This window comes from Mustelus asterias, chromosome 14 (assembly GCF_964213995.1).
Source record: "Mustelus asterias chromosome 14, sMusAst1.hap1.1, whole genome shotgun sequence".
Taxonomy (NCBI): Eukaryota; Metazoa; Chordata; class Chondrichthyes; order Carcharhiniformes; family Triakidae; genus Mustelus; species Mustelus asterias.
The window spans coordinates 1,248,620-1,267,461 of record NC_135814.1 but is presented as its reverse complement, the minus strand read 5'-3'; the positions used below and the strand labels follow the sequence as shown (position 1 = coordinate 1,267,461).

Genomic DNA, 18,842 nt, shown 5'->3' with positions numbered 1-18,842 from the left:
CATTTCGTGTGTACATTTCCCTGAGAAAACCTCCTTCCAATTTATGCCTCTAATTTCCTGCCTAATAGCGTCATAATTGCCCTTACTCCAAATAAACACTTTCCTAGCTTGACTGATCCTATCTCTCTCCAATGCTAATGTAAAGGAGATAGAGTTATGATTACTATCCGCAAAATGCTCTCCCACTGAGGGATCTGACACCTGCCCAGGTTCATTCCCTAAGACCAAATCAAGTACAGCCTCTCCTCTTGTAGGCTTATCCACATACTGTGTCAGGAAGCCCTCCTGAACACACCTAACAAACTCCTCCCCATCTAAACCCCTTACCCTAGGGATATTCCAATCGATATTTGGGAAATTAAAATCTCCCATCACGACCACTCTGTTATTATCACATCTCTCCAGGATCTGCTTCCCAATCTGCTCCTCCACATCCCTGCTACTATTGGGCGGCCTATAGAAAACACCCAGTAAAGTTATTGACCCCTTCCTGTTGCGAACCTCCACCCACAGAGACTCCGTAGACAATCCCTCTGTGGCGTCCATCTTTTCTGCAGCCGTGACACTATCCCTGATCAACAGTGCCACTCCCCCACCTCTTTTGCCTCCTTCCCTGTCCCTCCTGAAACATCTGAAACCCGGCACTTGAAGTATCCAGTCCTGTCCCTGAGATAACCAAGTCTCTGTAATGGCCACCACATCACACTTCCAAGTAGTGATCCACGCTCTAAGTTCATCCATTTTGTTCACTACACTCCTTGCGTTAAAATAAACACATCTCAACTCTTCGGTCTGAGCGCTCCCCTTCTCCGTCACCTGCGTATCCTCCCTCTCACACTGTCTACAAGCCCCTTTTATTTTTCAGCTAACCTCCTCTCTCCCAGTCACCTCATTTTGATTCCCACTCCCCAACCATTCTAGTTTAAACACTCCCCAGTAGCCTTAGCAAACATTCCCGCCAGGATATTGGTCCCCCTGGGATTTAAGTGAAACCCGTCCTTTTTGTACAGGTCGCACCTGCCCCTAAAGAGGTCCCAATGATCCAGGAACCTGAATCCCTGACCCCTGCTCCAATCCCTCAGCCACGCATTTATCCTCCACCTTATTCCGTTCCTTCCTCACTGTCTCGTGGCACAAGCAGCAATTCCGAGATCACTACCTTTGCGTTCCTTCTTCTTAACTCCCTACCTAACTTCCTATATTCTCCTTTCATAACCCCTTCCCCTTTCCTGCCTATGTCAGTGGTACCAGTATGCACCACGACCTCTGGCTCCTCTCCCTCCCACTTCAGGATTTCTTGGATATGGTCAGAAACATCCCTGATCCCGGCACCAGGGAGGCAAACCACCATCCGCGTTTCTCGACTTCCTCCACACAGTGACAGTGCTGCTCTCCCTCAGTACTGACCCTCTGACAGTGCGGCACTCTCTCAGTACTGACCCTCTGACAGTGCGGCACTCCCTCAGCACTGACCCTCTGACAGTGCGGCACTCCCTCAGTACTGACCCTGTGACAGTGCGGCACTCCCTCAGTACTGACCCTGTGACAGTGCAGCACTCCCTCAGCACTGACCCTGTGACAGTGCGGCACTCCCTCAGTACTGACCCTCTGACAGTGCGGCACTCCCTCAGTACTGACCCTCTGACAGTGTGGCACTCCCTCAGTACTGACCCTCTGACAGTGCGACACTCATATTTTACAACAATATTAGGCAGGAACTGAAGAATTTAGGTTGGGGGCAGATGTTTGAGGGCAAATCAACATCTGGCATGTGGGAGGCTTTCAAGTGTAAGTTGATAGGAATTCAGGACCGGCACATTCCTGTAAGGATGAAGGATAAGTATGGCAAGTTTTGGGAACCTTGGATAACGAGAGATATTGTGAGCCTAGTCAAAGAGAAAAAGGAAACATTTGTCAAAGCTAGGAGGCTGGGAACACACGAAGCAAGTGTGGAATACAAGGAAAGTAGAAAGAAACTTAAGCAAGGAGTAAGAAGAGCTAAAAGGGGTCACGAAAAAGCATTGGCCAGCAGGATTAAGGAAAATCCCAAGGCTTTTTACACATATATAAAGAGCAAGAGGGTCGCCAGGGAGAGGGTTGGCCCACTCAAGGGCAAGGGAGGGAACCTATGCGTGGAGCCAGAGGAAATGGGTGAGACATTAAATGAGTACTTTGCATCAGTATTCACCAAAGAGAAGGACTTGGTGGATGATGAGTCTGGGAAAGGATGTGTAGATAGTTTGAGTCATGTTGAAATCAAAAAGGAGGAGGTATTGAGGTTCTTGAGAAACATTAAGGTAGACAAATCCCCAGGGCCTGATGGGATATACCTCAGAATACTGAGAGAGGCAAGGGAGGAAATTGCTGGGGCCTTGAGAGAAATCTTTGTATCCTCACTGGCTACAGGGGAGGTCCCAGAGGATTGAAGAATAGCCAGTGTTGTTTAAGAAGGGTAGCAAGAATAATCCAGGTAATTACAGGCCGGTGAGCCTTACATCAGTGGTCGGGAAATTATTGGAGGGGATTCTTCGAGACAGGATTTATTCCCACTTGGGAATAAGTGGACATATTAGTGAGAGGCAACATGGTTTTGTGAAGGGGAGGCCGTGTCTCACAAACTTGATCGAGTTTTTCGAGGAAGTGACGAAGATGATTGATGAGGCTAGGGCAGTGGATGTTGTCTACACGGACTTCCGTAAGGCCTTTGACAAGGTCCCTCATGGCAGACTGGTGCAGAAGGTGAAGTCGCATGGGATCAGAGGTGAGCTGGCAAGGTGGATACAAAACTGGCTCGGTCAAAGAAGACAGAGGGTAGCAGTGGAAGGGTACATTTCTGAATTGAGGGTGTTCCTCAGGGATCAGTGCTGGGACCTTTGCTATTTGTAATATATATAAATGATTTGGAGGAAAATGTAACTGATTTGATTAGTAAGTTTGCGGACGACACAAAGGTTGGTGGATTTGCGGATAGCGATGAGGACCATCAGAGGATACAGCAGAATATAGATCGGTTAGAGACTTGGGCGGAGAGATGGCAGATGGAGTTTAATCTGTTCAAATGTGAGGTAATGCATTTTGGAAGGTCTAATACAGATAGGAAATATACAGTAAATGGCAGAACCATTATGAGTATTGATAGGCAAAGGGATCTGGGTGTACAGGTACACAGGTCACTGAAAGTGGCAATGCAGGTGGAGAAGGTAGTCAAGAAGGATTACGGCATGCTTGCCTTCATCGGCCGGGGCATTGAGTTTAAAAATTGGCAAGTCATGTTGCAGCTTTATAGAACCTTAGTTAGGCTGCACTTGCAATATAGTGTACAATTCTGGTCGCCACACTACCAGAAGGATGTGGAGGCTTTGAAGAGGGTACAGAAAAGATTTACCAGGATGTTGCCTGGTATGGAGGGCATTAGCTAAGAGGAGAGGTTGGAAAAACTTGGTTTGTTCTCACTGGAACGATGGAGGTTCAGGGGCGACCTGATAGAAGTCTACAAGATTATGAGAGGCATGGACAGAGTGGATAGTCAGAAGCTTTTTCCCAGGGTGGAAGAGTCAATTACTGGGGGCACAGGTTTTAAAGTGTGAGGGGCAAGGTTTAAAGGAGATATACGCGGCAGATTTTTTACACAGAGAGTAGTGGGTGCCTGGAACACGTTGCCGGGGAGGTAGTGGAAGTGGATACAGTGGTGATTTTTAAGGGGAGTCTTGACAAATACATGAATAGGATGGAAATAGAGGGATATGATCCCCAGAAGGGTAGGGGGTTTTAGTTAAGTCGGGCAGCATGGTCGGTGCAGGCTTGGAGGGCCGAAGGGCCTGTTCCTGTGCTATAATTTTCTTTGTTCACTCCCTCAGTACTGACCCTCTGACAGTGCGGCACTCCCTCAGTACTGACCCTCTGACAGTGCGACACTCCCTCAGCCTGACCCTCTGACAGTGCAGTGCTCCCTCAGCACTGACCCTCTGACAGTGCAGTGCTCCCTCAGTACTGACCCTCTGACAGTGCAGTTCTCCCTCTGTGCTGACCCTCTGACAGTGTAGCACTCCCTCAGTACTGATCTGCTGACATGCGGCACTCCAAGTGTTAGTCTGGATTGTTGTTCTAAGGGCAGCAAGGTAGCACAGTGGTTAGCACTGCTGCCTCAGAGCGCCAGGGACCTGGGTTTGATTCCCAGCGTGGGTCGCTGTCTGAGAGAGTTGACACGTTCTCCCCATGTTTGCGGGTGCTCTGGTTTCCTACCACATTCTGAAAGACATGCTGGTTAAGTGCAGTGACCCAAACAGGCGCCGGAGAGTGGCGACTGGGGGAATTTCACAGTAACTTCATTGTAGTGTTAATGTAAGCCTACTTGTGACGGATAAATAAACTTTACTTTACTTTGTTCAGGTGTCTGGAATGTACAGGGCAGGGAGAATATTTCCAGTAGATGTCCTGAGACATGACGCTTGTACAATTCTCACATTGCCCTCATTCTTCCCACACTCAGCCCAGCTCCTCGCTCGGGATTCTCACCTGCACACGGTGACACAGAGGCCGAGGAGTGTTATGGTGGTCAGCACATGTTCTACAGCTAGAACATCCTCATCGTACACAGTGAGAGCGATCAGCACGGCCAGGATTGAGCCTGCGAAGAAGGCAAGGTGTTTGGCCAGGACAGTGAGCAATGGGGACAGGAAGCAGTTCATGTATTTGGAGGCTGCTTTATAACCCTTGCTGAGCCGAGACTGGAGCTCGTGGTCGAGCTCATTGAAGTGACGAAGGTAACATCGGCCGTACAGTGACCAGCAGCGAGCCCCCAGGCTGCCTGGCTCTCGCTTGATCACCTCAGTGTAGCTGAAGAAAGCATAGAGAATCTGCCAGATCAGAATGACGGGGCAGAGCAGGAGGTTGGTGATGCCAATCCACAGGATCCGTGTGCTCAGTTTCTCAGCCAGTTCCAACCGGTTCCCTGCCCGCTTGTATTCCGGCTTCAAACTCCACTCGTTCTGAAAGAGAGAGCCCGGTCCCCACAAGAAGATCAGCTCAAAGTTATACTTCAAGCCCCTGGTGTAAAAGACCACTTCACCAAGGAAGGGCAGGTGAAATCGAATGGGCAGGAGGGATTTGTTGATCATGGCCACGGTGTAGTTTTTGAATCGAAGGATTCGGTGATAGATATCCAGTTCACTCAGCTCCCTCTTGTGGATGCAAATTTGATGTTCTTTCTGAATCTGGATGATTCGAGCTTGAACTTCCTGCCAACTGAAGTAGGGAAGATGCGCCTGAAAGAGAGCAGCACAGCGTCAGCACCCAGCCAACTAGCACCCCCCCCCCCCCCGCACAGAACACCCACCCACCCAGCCAGCCAACCAGCACACCCCCCGCACAGAACCCTCACCCACCCACCCAGCACACCCCCGCACAGAACACCCCCACCCAGCACACCCCCCGCACAGAACCCCCACCCAGCCAACCAGCACCCCCCCCCCGCACAGAACCCCCACCCACCCACCCAGCACACCCCCCGCACAGAACACCCACCCACCCAGCACACCCCCCGCACAGAACACCCACCCAGCCAACCAGAACCCCCCCCCCCGCACAGAACACCACCCACCCAGCACATCCCCCGCACAGAACACCCACCCACCCAGCACACCCCCTGCACAGAACACCCACCACCCAGCACACCCCCCGCACAGAACACCCACCCACCCAGCACACCCCCCGCACAGAACACCCACCCACCCAGCACACCCCCCGCACAGAACACCCACCCACCCAGCAACCCCCCCCGCACAGAACACCCACCCACCCAGCACAACCCCCGCACAGAACACCCACCACCCAGCACACCCCCCGCACAGAACACCCACCCACCCAGCACACCCCCCGCACAGAACACCCACCCACCCAGCACACCCCCCGCACAGAACACCCACCCACCCAGCAACCCCCCCCGCACAGAACACCCACCCACCCAGCACAACCCCCGCACAGAACACCCACCCACCCAGCACACCCCCCGCACAGAACCCCCACCCACCCACCCAGCCAGCACACCCCCCGCACAGAACCCCCACCCACCCACCCAGCCAGCACACCCCCCGCACAGAACACCCACCCAGCCAGCACAGCCCCGCACAGAACCCCCATCCAGCCAGCACACCCCCGCACAGAACACCCACCCACCCAGCACACCCCCCCACACAGAACACCCACCCAGCCAACCAGAACCCCGCCCCCGCACAGAACACCACCCACCCAGCACACCCCCCCACACAGAACACCCACCCAGCCAACCAGAACCCCCCCCCCCCCGCACAGAACACCACCCACCCAGCACATCCCCCGCACAGAACACCCACCCACCCAGCACACACCCCGCACAGAACACCCACCACCCAGCACACCCCCCGCACAGAACACCCACCCACCCAGCACACCCCCCGCACAGAACACCCACCCACCCAGCACACCCACCGCACAGAACACCCACCCACCCAGCACACCCCCCGCACAGAACCCCCAGCCAACCAGCACCCCCCCGCACAGAACACCCACCCACCCAGCACCCCCCCCCGCACAGAACACCCACCCAGCCAACCAGCACCCCCCCCCGCACAGAACACCCACCCACCCAGCACACCCCCCGCACAGAACACCCACCCACCCAGCACACCCCCCGCACAGAACACCCACCCACCCAGCACACCCCCCGCACAGAACACCCACCCAGCCAACCAGCACCCCCCCGCACAGAACACCCACCCACCCAGCACACCCCCCGCACAGAACACCCACCCACCCACCCAGCAACCCCCCCCGCACAGAACACCCACCCACCCAGCACACATCCCGCACAGAACCCCCACCCACCCACCCAGCCAGCACACCCCCCGCACAGAACCCCCACCCACCCACCCAGCCAGCACACCCCCCGCACAGAACACCCACCCAGCCAGCACAGCCCCGCACAGAACGCCCATCCAGCCAGCACACCCCCGCACAGAACACCCACCCACCCAGCACACCCCCCCACACAGAACACCCACCCAGCCAACCAGAACCCCCCCCCCCCGCACAGAACACCACCCACTCAGCACACCCCCGCACAGAACACCACCCACCCAGCACACCCCCCACACAGAACACCCACACAGCCAACCAGAACCCCCCCCCCGGCACGGAACACCACCCACCCAGCACATCCCCCGCACAGAACACCCACCCACCCAGCACACCCCCCGCACAGAACACCCACCACCCAGCACACCCCCCGCACAGAACACCCACCCACCCAGCACACCCCCCGCACAGAACACCCACCCACCCAGCACACCCCCCGCACAGAACACCCACCCACCCAGCACACCCCCCGCACAGAACACCCACCCACCCAGCACACCCCCCGCACAGAACCCCCAGCCAACCAGCACCCCCCCGCACAGAACACCCACCCACCCAGCACCCCCCCCCCCGCACAGAACACCCACCCAGCCAACCAGCAGCCCCCCCCCGCACAGAACACCCACCCACCCAGCACACCCCCCGCACAGAACACCCACCCACCCAGCACACCCCCCGCACAGAACACCCACCCAGCCAACCAGCACCCCCCCCGCACAGAACACCCACCCACCCAGCCAACCAGAACCCCCCCCCGCACAGAACACCCACCCACCCAGCACACCCCCCGCACAGAACACCCACCCACCCAGCACACCCCCCGCACAGAACACCCACCCACCCAGCACCCCCCCCGCACAGAACACCCACCCACCCAGCACCCCCCCCGCACAGAACACCCACCCACCCAGCCAACCAGCACAACCCCCGCACAGAACACCCACCCACCCACCCAGCCAGCACCCCCCCCGCACAGAACACCCACCCAGCCAACCAGCACACCCCCCCCGCACAGAACACCCACCCAGCCAACCAGCACACCCCCCCCCCCGCACAGAATACCCACCCACCCAGCACCCCCCCCCCGCACAGAACACACACCCACCCAGCCAACCAGCACACCCCCCGCACAGAACCCCCACCCACCCACCCAGCCAGCCAGCACACCCCCCGCACAGAACCCCCACCCACCCAGCCAGCCAGCAACTACCCCCCCCGCACAGAACACCCACCCAGCCAGCACACCCCCCGCACAGAACACCCACCCACCCAGCACCCCCCCCCCGCACAGAACACCCACCCACCCAGCACCCCCCCCCCCGCACAGAACACCCACCCACCCAGCACCCCCCCCCCCCCCCCCCCCCCCGGCACAGAACACCCACCCACCCAGCACACCCCCCGCACAGAACACCCAGCACACCCCCCGCACAGAACCCCCACCCAGCCACCCAGCACACACCCCGCACAGAACACCCACCCACCCAGCACCCCCCCCCCGCACAGAACACCCACCCACCCAGCACCCCCCCCCGCACAGAACACCCACCCACCCAGCCAACAGCACACCCCCTGCACAGAACACCCACCCACCCAGCCAGCCAGCACACCCCCCGCACAGAACACCCACCCACCCACCCAGCCAGCATCCCCCCCGCACAGAATCCCCACCCACCCAGCACACCCCCCCACACAGAACACCCACCCAGCCAACCAGAACCCCCCCCCGCACAGAACACCCACCCACCCAGCACACCCCCCGCACAGAACACCCACCCACCCAGCACACCCCCCGCACAGAACCCCCACCCACCCACCCAGCCAGCACCCCCCCCCGCACAGAATCCCCACCCACCCAGCCAGCCAGCAACTACCCCCCCCACACAGAACACCCACCCACCCAGCACACCCCCCGCACAGAACACCCACCCACCCAGCCAGCCAGCCAGCACACCCCCCGCACAGAACACCCACCCACCCAGCCAGCCAGCACCCCCCCCCCGCACAGAACCCCCACCCACCCAGCCAGCACCCCCCCCGCACAGAACACCCACCCAGCCAGCCAGCAACTACCCCCACACGCAGAACCCCCCCACCCAGCAACCACACCCCGCACACAGAGCATCAGCACCCAGCCAGTCAGCAACCATCCTCCCTGCACAGATTCCCCACCCAGCCAGCAACCACACCCCCCATACAGAACCTCCACCCACCCAGTGACCACCACCCCCTGCACAGAACCCCCACCCACCCAGCACACCCCCCACACAGAGCACACCCACCCCACACACAGCATCAGCACCCACCCACCCAGCAACCACCCCTCCCCCCACACAGAACGCCCACCCACACACACAGTACCCTCCCCACACATACACAGAACCCTCCCACATACACACAGCACCCTTCCCCCACACACAGCATGCTCCCACCACACAGGACCCCTGCAACACCATTCATATCCCCCACTTTTGTTCCCCGCTGACCCCCAACTCCTCTGTACTCTACTGACCCCCAACACCCCCCCATTCCCCACTGCTCTCCCAGGCCGGTGTCCTCAGCTGATCTCCATTCCCCACCTTAAACATTCACCTCCCCCCTGCCAGTGACATACAGTGACAGCCGTGTGTGCCACCTGCACCATTCACTGCAGTAATTCAACAAAGCTCCTGAGGCAGCACCTTCCAAACCCACGGCCACCACCATTAAGAAGGACAAGAGCAGCAGATACCTGGGAACACCATCACCTGGAGATTCCCCTTCAAGTCACTCACCATCCTGACTCGGAAATATATCGCTGTTCCATCACTGTCACTGGGTCAAAATTTTGGAACTCTCTCCCCAGCAGCGCTGTGGGTGTACCTACACTACATGGACTGCAGCGATTCAAGAAGGCAGCTCACCACCACCTTCTCAAGGGCAATTAGGGATGGGCAATAAATGCGCCAATGACACTTGTACATCTCACGAGTAAAATTTAAAATTGGGCTGGCCAGTGTAACCTGCAACAACTGACGTCGCAGTAATTCAAACCTGTCACTGCCTCAGGGGTAGCAATCAGAGTGCAGTCACAAAGTCATGGCTTCAAACCCCACTTCCCCCTCAGCTGTTCTCACCTTCACCCCAAGGGATGTAATGTTCAGGGAACTGGAAGTTGAGTGAAAGGCAGTAACTTACCATGGGTATCTTCAGAGCATTCCTGTAAAACGCCCGAATCTCCCAATAACAGCAGATGTTGTAGATGAATTTCACCAGCCGATGGACCCAGAAGACTCCAGCGATCAGCAGGATGAAGATAATCAGCACATTTTGCCTGATTCTGAAAAACAGCCATAAATACCATAAATACTGACCCACCATATACACAACTCACAACGAGAGAGTGAGGGGGGTGAAAAGTATTGATACACTTAAGGGAAGGTGAATTAACACAGGAAAGAAATATGAACATACAAGATAGCAGCGTTCGGCCCCTCAAGCCTGCCCCGCCATTCAATAAGATCATGGCTGATCTGTTTGTGTTTATAATTCCACATTCCCATCTACCCCAATAATCTTTGATTTCCTTTCCGAATAAGAATCTATCCACTTTTGCCTTAAAATATTCAGTGACCCTGTCTCCACCGCTCTCTGAGACAGAGTTCCAACTCTCAGAACCCGCTGAGAGATGAAATTCCTTCTCATCTCTGCACCAAAAGGGTGACCCCGAATTTTTAAACAATGCCCCCTGGTTCTGGACTCACCGTAAGAAGTTTAGCAACACCAGGTTAAAGTCCAACAGGTTTATTTGGTAGCAAAAGCCACACAAGCTTTCGGAGCTGCAAGCCCCTTCTTCAGGTGAGTGGGAATTCTGTTCACAAACAGAGTTTATAAAGACACAGACTCAATTTACATGAATAATGGTTGGAATGCGATATATATGCTCTGTTTGTGAACATATATATAACAGGTAGCAAAGTGAACCAAGTGAAGCACAACATCCTTACTTTTGTGTTCAATTCCCCTTGGATTAAATGATAGTATTCCATTTTTATTACATGTCGTACCTGCACACTAACATTTGGACTCACACACTAGAACACCAAGGTACCTCTGCACCTTGGAGTTCTGCAGCTGTTCTCTGTTAAAGTAATACTCTGCCTTTTTTTATTCTTCTGGCCAAAATAAACAACTTCACATTTTTCCATTTAATACTCCATCTGCCAGACATTACCCACTTACTCAACCAATCAATATCTAACTTATGACTTCTTCACAACATACTTTCCTACCTTTCGTTGTGTCATCTGCAAATTAGCTATTGTTCCTTCACTCCCCTCATCTAAATCATTGATATAAATTGTAAAAAGTTGAGGTCCAGCACAGACCCCTGCAGAACTCCACTCATCACATCCCACCAAATAGCCAATCTTCTATCAATGTTAACACATTACTCTCTCCATCCTGAGCTTTGCTTTGCCGTAATAACCTTTGTGTATCACCTTACTTACCATATGCCTTCAGGAAATCCAAGTACAGTACATCTACAGGTTCCCCTTCATCCACAGAACATGTTACTCCATCAAATAGCTCCAATGAATAGGCATTCCCTTTCACAAAACCATGCTGACTCTTCCTGATTACTTTTAAGTTGTTCCAAGTGCTCAGTTATAACCTCTTCAATTATCAATTTTAACACTTTTCCCATGACAAATGTCAAGTTAATTGGCCCATAGCTTCCAGTGTTCTGCCTCGCTCCTTTCTGGAATAAAGGCGTTATATCTGCTACTTGCCAGAATATAGAGAATTTTGGAAAATTAACACCAACATATCTACTACCTCAGCAGAAACCTCGTTTAAAACCCAAGGATGAGGAACGAAGTCAATCAGGACCTGGAGACTTGTCAGACCAACATGCAGATCCATCAGTTTGCTCAGTACCGCTTCCCCAGTGATTGTAGTTACATCAAGTTCCTCTCTCCCCTCCACCCCGATTTACAGCTACTGCGGGAATGATTTTTGTATCTTCAAAAATATTTATTTATTTCCTTATCAACTCCCCAATCTCATTCGCCAGAGCACCAACATTCACTCACTTACTCTTTTCCTGTTTACATTTCTGTTCAAACTAATCCTTTCCATTTTTACATTTCTGGCATTTTCCTCCCTTACTCTCTCTTGTCTCTGGTGTTCTTTATATTTTCAATCTGACCAATTGCGGATGAGTTGAGATGTCGAATGGTGGGGAGGGGACTCGGGTGGAGCATAAACACCAACACTGGCCAGATGGACCAAATGGGCTGTTTCTGTGTTCGCAATACTGTGTGATTCGATGTTTATCATTGTCAGTGTTTCATTGAAAATAAGCTGTAGCGTTGTAAAACTGGGTCACTCATGTCTGGAGACAATACACATCTCTTTAACCTGTGCTTAATGCTCCCTCCACTCACATAGTCTGTATCTTTAAGACCTGGTTGGTTGTAGGGATTCGCATTCTAATCAGTATTCTGTAACTTGATTTTGTGTCTCTGTGCCCTGTTTGAGAGCAGATTTCCACTCCATCTGACGAAGGAGCAGCGCTCCAAAAGCTAATGGTATTTGCTACCAAATAAACCTGTTGGACTTTAACCTGGTGTTGTTAAAACTCTTACTGTGTTCACTCATGTCTGTCAGGGAAGGGAACCTGCTGTGGTTAAACTTGGTTCCAGTCTGGCTCTATATGTAACTAGGCTCCATTACCCATACAAGGCGACAACTCCAGAGTCCTTACTGGGCAGTGCAGATGTGTGGGGGCAGGAAAGCATCTGGCAATGTGACTTTGACCAGCTGATTTTCACGATGTGTGTTGTTCACCAGCTTGTTAGCGAACAGGATATCGTAATCAACACAGTTGACGAGGAAAGTGGTGAAAGTAACGACGAAAACAAACTGCCTGTAGAAACCAAGAGAGAGAGAGCAAGATTACAACCAACTATGGCATATGGACAGGTACAGCACGGGGTTAGAAACAGAGTAAAGCTCCCTCTGCACTGTCCCCATCAAACACTCCCAGGACAGGTACAGCACGGGGTTAGATACAGAGTAAAGCTCCCTCTACACTGTCCCCCATCAAACACTCCCAGGACAGGTACAGCACGGGATTAGATACAGAGTAAAGCACTCTCTACACTGTCCCCCATCAAACACTCCCAGGACAGGTACAGCACGGAGTTAGATACAGAGTAAAGCTCCCTCTACACTGTCCCCCATCAAACACTCCCAGGACAGGTACAGCACGGGGTTAGATACAGAGTAAAGCTCCCTCTACACTGTCCCCCATCAAACACTCCCAGGACAGGTACAGCACGGAGTTAGATACAGAGTAAAGCTCCCTCTACACTGTACCCATCAAACACTCCCAGGACAGGTACAGCACGGGATTAGATACAGAGTAAAGCTCCCTCTACACTGTCCCCATCAAACACTCCCAGGACAGGTACAGCACGGGATTAGATACAGAGTAAAGCACTCTCTACACTGTCCCCCATCAAACACTCCCAGGACAGGTATAGCACGGGGTTACATACAGAGTAAAGCTCCCTCTGGACTGCTATGCTGCAGTTATACAGACTCCCAGTTAAATTATACCTGGAATTAGTGGAGATGGTGATGTAGTGGTATTGTCACTGGAATAGTAACCCAGAGACCCAGGGTAATGCTCTGGGACCAGAGTTCAAATCCCACCATGCCAAATGGTGGAAATTCAATTCAAATCTGAAATTAAAAGTTTAATGGTGACCATAAAACCATTGTTGATTGTCGTGAAAACCAATTTGGTTTACCAACACCCTTTGGGGAAGGAAATCTGCCATCCTTACCCGGTCTGGCCGACAAGTGACTCCAGACCAGCAGCAATGTGGTTGGCTCTTAAATGCCCTCTGAAATGGATGAGAAAGACACGGACTTCAGGGGAAATTAGGGATGGGCAATAAATGTAAGAATGAAAAAAAAGTGAGTAGTTCTGGGCACCACCAGTTCTGATAGATTTACTATAATGAAACCTGGACTCCAAGTGTCCAACCATGAGCATAAATTACACAAAATGGGGCTTATTCCTGGAAACGAGATGATGAAGAGGTAATTTGACTAATGTTTTGAACATTAAGGGGCAGTGATAGGGTAGATTGGAGGATTGCAGATGTGGTTCCGTTATTCAAGAAAGGGAGAAGAGATAGCCCGGGAAATTATAGACCGGTGAATCTAACCTCAGTGGTTGGTAAGTTGATGGAGAAGATCCTGAGAGGCATGATTTATGAACATCTGGAGAGGAATAGTATGATCAGAAATAGCCAGCACTGCTTTGTCCAAGGCAGATCATGCCTTACGAGCCTAATTGAATTTTTTGAAGATGTAACTAGACACATAGACGAGGGAAGAGCGGTAGGTGTAGTTTATCTGGATTTCAGCAAGGCGTTTGATAAGGTGCCCCATGCAAGGCTCATTGAGAAAGTGAAGGGGCATGGGATCCAAGGGGACATTGCTTTGTGGATTCAGAACTGGCTTGCCCACAGAAGGCAAAGAGTGGTTGTAGATGGGTCTTTTTCAGCATGGAAGTCGGTCACCAGTGGAGTGCCCCAGGGATCTGTTCTGGGACCCTTGCTCTTTGTGATTTTTATAAATGACCTGGATGAGGAAATGGAAGGATGGGTTGGCAAGTTTGCTGATGACACAAAGGTTGGTGGTGTTGTGGATAGTGTAGAGGGGTGAGAGCAGTTGCAACGAGACATAGATAAGATGCAAGACTGGGCGGAGAAGTGGCAGATGGACTTCAACCCAGATAAGTGTGTGGTGGTTCTTTTTGGCAGGTCGAATAGGATGAATGAATATAATATTAAGGGTAAGACGCTTGGCAGTGTAGAAGATCAGAAGGATCTTGGGGTCTGGGTTCATAGGACGCTCAAAGCAGCGTCGCAGGTGGAGGCTGTGGTTAAGAAGGCGTATGGAACACTGGCTTTCATCAATAGAGGAATTGAGTTTCGAAATCGAGAGATAATGCTGCAGCTGTATAGGACCCTGGTCAGATCCCACCTGGAGTACTGTGCCCAGTTCTGGTCACCTCATTACAGAAAGGATGTGGAAGCCATAGAACGGGTGCAGAGGAGATTTACGAAAATGTTGCCTGGATTAGGTGGTATGCCTTATGAGGTTAGGTTGAGAGAGCTAGGTCTTTTCTCCTTGGAGAGGCGAAGGATGAGAGGTGACCTGATAGAGGTGTATAAGGTGTTGAGAGGTATTGATAGAGTGGATTCTCAGAGGCTTTTACCCAGGGCTGAAATGGTTGCCACAAGAGGTCACAGGTTTAGGGTGCTGGGGAGTAGGTACAGAGGAGATGTTAGGGGTACGTTTTTCACTCAGAGGGTGGTGGGTGCGTGGAATCGGCTGCCGGTAGTGGTGGTGGAGGCGGATTCGATAGGGTCTTTTAAGAGACTTTTGGATAAGTTCATGGAAGTTAGTAAGATAGAGGGTTATAGGTAAGCCTAGTAGGTAGGGCCATGTTCGGCGCAACTTGTGGGCCGAAGGGCCTGTTTGTGCTGTAGCTTTTCTATGTTCTATGTTCTATCTAGAAACCCGAGACTGGGAGGTCAGTTAGGACGAAGGCGTCAGAGTCCAAAGACCTGTTCGAAGTGAAATTAGGAAACAGGTCTGTGCACAACAGTGGATAAAAGTTCAGAGGTCCCTTTGGCAAACGGCAACTGATGCTCGTGCCATTGTCAATTTTAAATCTGAGATTCACAGATTTTGTTAATCAAATGAATTCAGGGATATGGTTGGAAGGAAAGTACATGGAATTAGATCATAGATCCAGCACGAAATGGCAGAACAGACTCAAGGGGCTGAATAGCTTCCTCCTCTGCCTCTCTCCCTGATCGCTGACACTCATTAACAGTTTGAAGGCAATTTTGAGATTGCTGAACTGATGTGAATCAGGATGCTACAGGCAGCTGCTGGTCAGTGTCGGACATACAGAAATCCCCTCCCACAGCTTGAAGTTTATTTGCTCATGGCATGTAGCTGCGGATGGCTGGACCAGCATTTAGTGCCCATCCCTACTTGCATTTGAGAATGTGGTTGTGAGCTACCATCTTGAACTGCTGGAGTCTGTGTGGTGTCGGTGCACCCACAGCTTCAAGGACAATTCCTGGATCCCTAAATAACAAAGGTAAAATACTGCAGATGCTGGAAATCTGAAATAAAAACTGAAATGCTGGATAAACTCAGCACGGCTGACGGTATCTGACATTGAATCATACAGTGCAGAAAAGGCCCTTTGGCCCATCGAGTCGGCACCGACAATAACTACCACTGACTTTTAAGGGGCATCTTGACAAATACATGAATAGGATGGGAATAGAGGGGTATGGTCCCCGGAAGGGTAGGGGGTTTTAGTTAAGTCGGGCAGCATGGTCGGTGCAGGCTTAGAGGGCCAAAGGGCCTGTTTCTGTGCTGTAATTTTCTTTGTTCTTTGTAAAGGATCACTAATCCCATTTTCCTACCATATCCTTGAATGTTAATATTTCAGGTGCTCATCCAAATACTTTTTAAAGGTTGTAAGGTTTCCAGCCTCCACTACCTTCCCAGGCAGCGCATTCCAGATTCCTACCACCCTCTGTGAATTTATTTCTCAAATCCCCTCTGAATCTCCTGCCCCTCATCCTCAAACTCTGCCCCCTCGTGATTGACCTCTCAACCAATAGGGGAATAGCTGCTCCCTACTCACCCTGTCCATACCCCTCATAATCTTATACACCTCAATCATGTCCCCCCTCAGCCTTCTCTGCTCCAGAGAAAACAATCCCAGCCTATCCAGCCTCTCCTTACAGCTCAAATGCTCCATCCCAGGCAGCATCCTGTTGAATCTCCTCTGGACCCCCTCTAGTGCAATCACATCCTTCCTATAGTGCGGTGGCCAGAACTGCACACATTCCAGCTGTGGCCTAACCAACACTCTGTACAACTCCAACATTTCCTCCTTCCTCTTATATTCTATTCTAAAAGCAAGTGTCCCATATACCTTCTTAACTCTCCTATTCACTCACTCTGCTGACTTCATGGATCTGTGAATAAATACCCCAAGATCCATCTGTTCCTCTGAGCTTCCCAGTGTCTTCCCATTCATTAAATACTCCCTTGTCCTGTTCTTCCAAAGTGCATCACCTCGCAATTATTGGGGTTAAATATCACCTGCTCTGCCCATCAGACCAACCCATTGATATCTTCCTAAAACCTACAATCATCTTCATTATTAACCACCCGACTAATCTTGGTGTCATCTGCAAACTTGCTTAATATTCCTTCACATTATCATCTATATCATTTATGTCTCTAACAAACAATAAGGGTCCCAGTGCTGATCCTTGTGGTACGCAACTGACACTGGCCTCCAGTCACTCAAACAGCCTTCTGCCACTACACGTTGTGTCCGATCACTGAGCCAGTTTTGGATCCATCTAACCAGGTTTCCATACAAATTACATCAACTACACTTCCTTCATCCACACACATCCTGTAGAGAGAGAAAGTGTTAACATTTCAAGTCCAATGAGAGTCATTACTGTTTTTCTTGCCCCAGATCTTCACACCAAAGAACAAAGAAAATTACAGCACAGGAACAGGCCCTTCGGCCCTCCAATCCTGCACCGACCATGCTGCCCGACTTAACTAAATCCTCGACCCCTCCGGGGACCATATCCCTCTATTCCCATCATATTCATGTACTTGTCAAGACCCCCCTTAAAAGTCACTACCGTATCCGCTTCCAGTACCTTCCCCGGCAACGGGTTCCAGGCACCCACCACCCTCTGTGTAAAACATCTGCCTCGAACATCTCCTTTAAACCTTGCCCCTCGCACCTTAAACCTGTGCCCCCTAGTAATTGACTCTTCCACCCTGGGAAAAAGCTTCTGACTATCCACTCTGTCCATGCCCCTCATAATCCTGTAGACTTCTATCAGGATCTTGTAGCCTATCTGGAAATCTACTTCTATCCCATTAGATGACACATTTATAGCCAAGTGGGGCCAACCTGCGCAGAGCGCGGGCTGTACCCGCGCCCAGCGCAGAGCGGGGGCTGTACCCGCGCCCAGCGCGGGCTGGCCTCGCGCCCAGCGCGGGCTGGACACGCGCCCAGCGCGGGCTGGACACGCGCCCAGCGCAGAGCAGGGGCTGTACCCACACCCAGCGCAGAGCGGGGGCTGTACCCGCACCCAGCGCAGAGCAGGGGCTGTACCCGCACCCAGCGCAGAGCGCGGGCTGTACCCACACCCAGCGCAGAGCGGGGGCTGTACCCGCGCCCAGCGCAGAGCGGGGGCTGTACCCGCGCCCAGCGCAGAGCGGGGGCTGTACCCGCGCCCAGCGCAGAGCGGGGGCTGGACACGCGCCCAGTGCAGAGCGGGGGCTGGACACGCGCCCAGCGCGGGCTGGACACGCACCCAGCGCGGGCTGGACACGCGCCCAGCGCAGAGCAGGGGCTGTACCCGCACCCAGCGCAGAGCGCGGGCTGTACCCACACCCAGCGCAGAGCGGGGGCTGTACCCGCGCCCAGCGCAGAGCGGGGGCTGGACACGCGCCCAGTGCAGAGCGGGGGCTGGACACGCGCCCAGTGCAGAGCGGGGGCTGTGCCCACACCCAGCGCAGAGCGGGGGCTGTACCCGCGCCCAGCGCAGAGCGGGGGCTGTACCCGCGCCCAGCGCAGAGCGGGGGCTGTACCCGCGCCCAGCGCAGAGCGGGGGCTGTACCCGCGCCCAGCGCAGAGCGGGGGCTGGACACGCGCCCAGTGCAGAGCGGGGGCTGTACCCGCGCCCAGTGCAGAGCGGGGGCTGTACCCGCGCCCAGCGCAGAGCGGGGGCTGTACCCACACCCAGCGCAGAGCGGGGGCTGTACCCGCGCCCAGCGCAGAGCGGGGGCTGTACCCGCGCCCAGTGCAGAGCGGGGGC

The 18,842-nt window shown here is 53.2% G+C and overlaps 1 protein-coding gene across 2 annotated transcripts in view; it reads right to left on the bottom strand.

The window, feature by feature from the left end:
* Positions 1 to 18,842, bottom strand: part of atg9a (ATG9 autophagy related 9 homolog A (S. cerevisiae)) — a 78,616-nt gene that overhangs the window by 20,345 nt on the left and 39,429 nt on the right. The window contains exons 5-7 of one of the 2 annotated variants that reach the window (XM_078227762.1): positions 12,641 to 12,802; positions 10,069 to 10,210; positions 4,516 to 5,264 (exon numbers count right to left, since the gene is read on the bottom strand). In XM_078227762.1, coding sequence (XP_078083888.1) covers positions 4,516 to 5,264; positions 10,069 to 10,210; positions 12,641 to 12,802 — 1,053 coding nt within the window. Of the gene's footprint in view, positions 1 to 4,515; positions 5,265 to 10,068; positions 10,211 to 12,609; positions 12,803 to 18,842 lie in introns of both variants that reach the window. The other variant, XM_078227763.1, reaches the window with a different exon arrangement.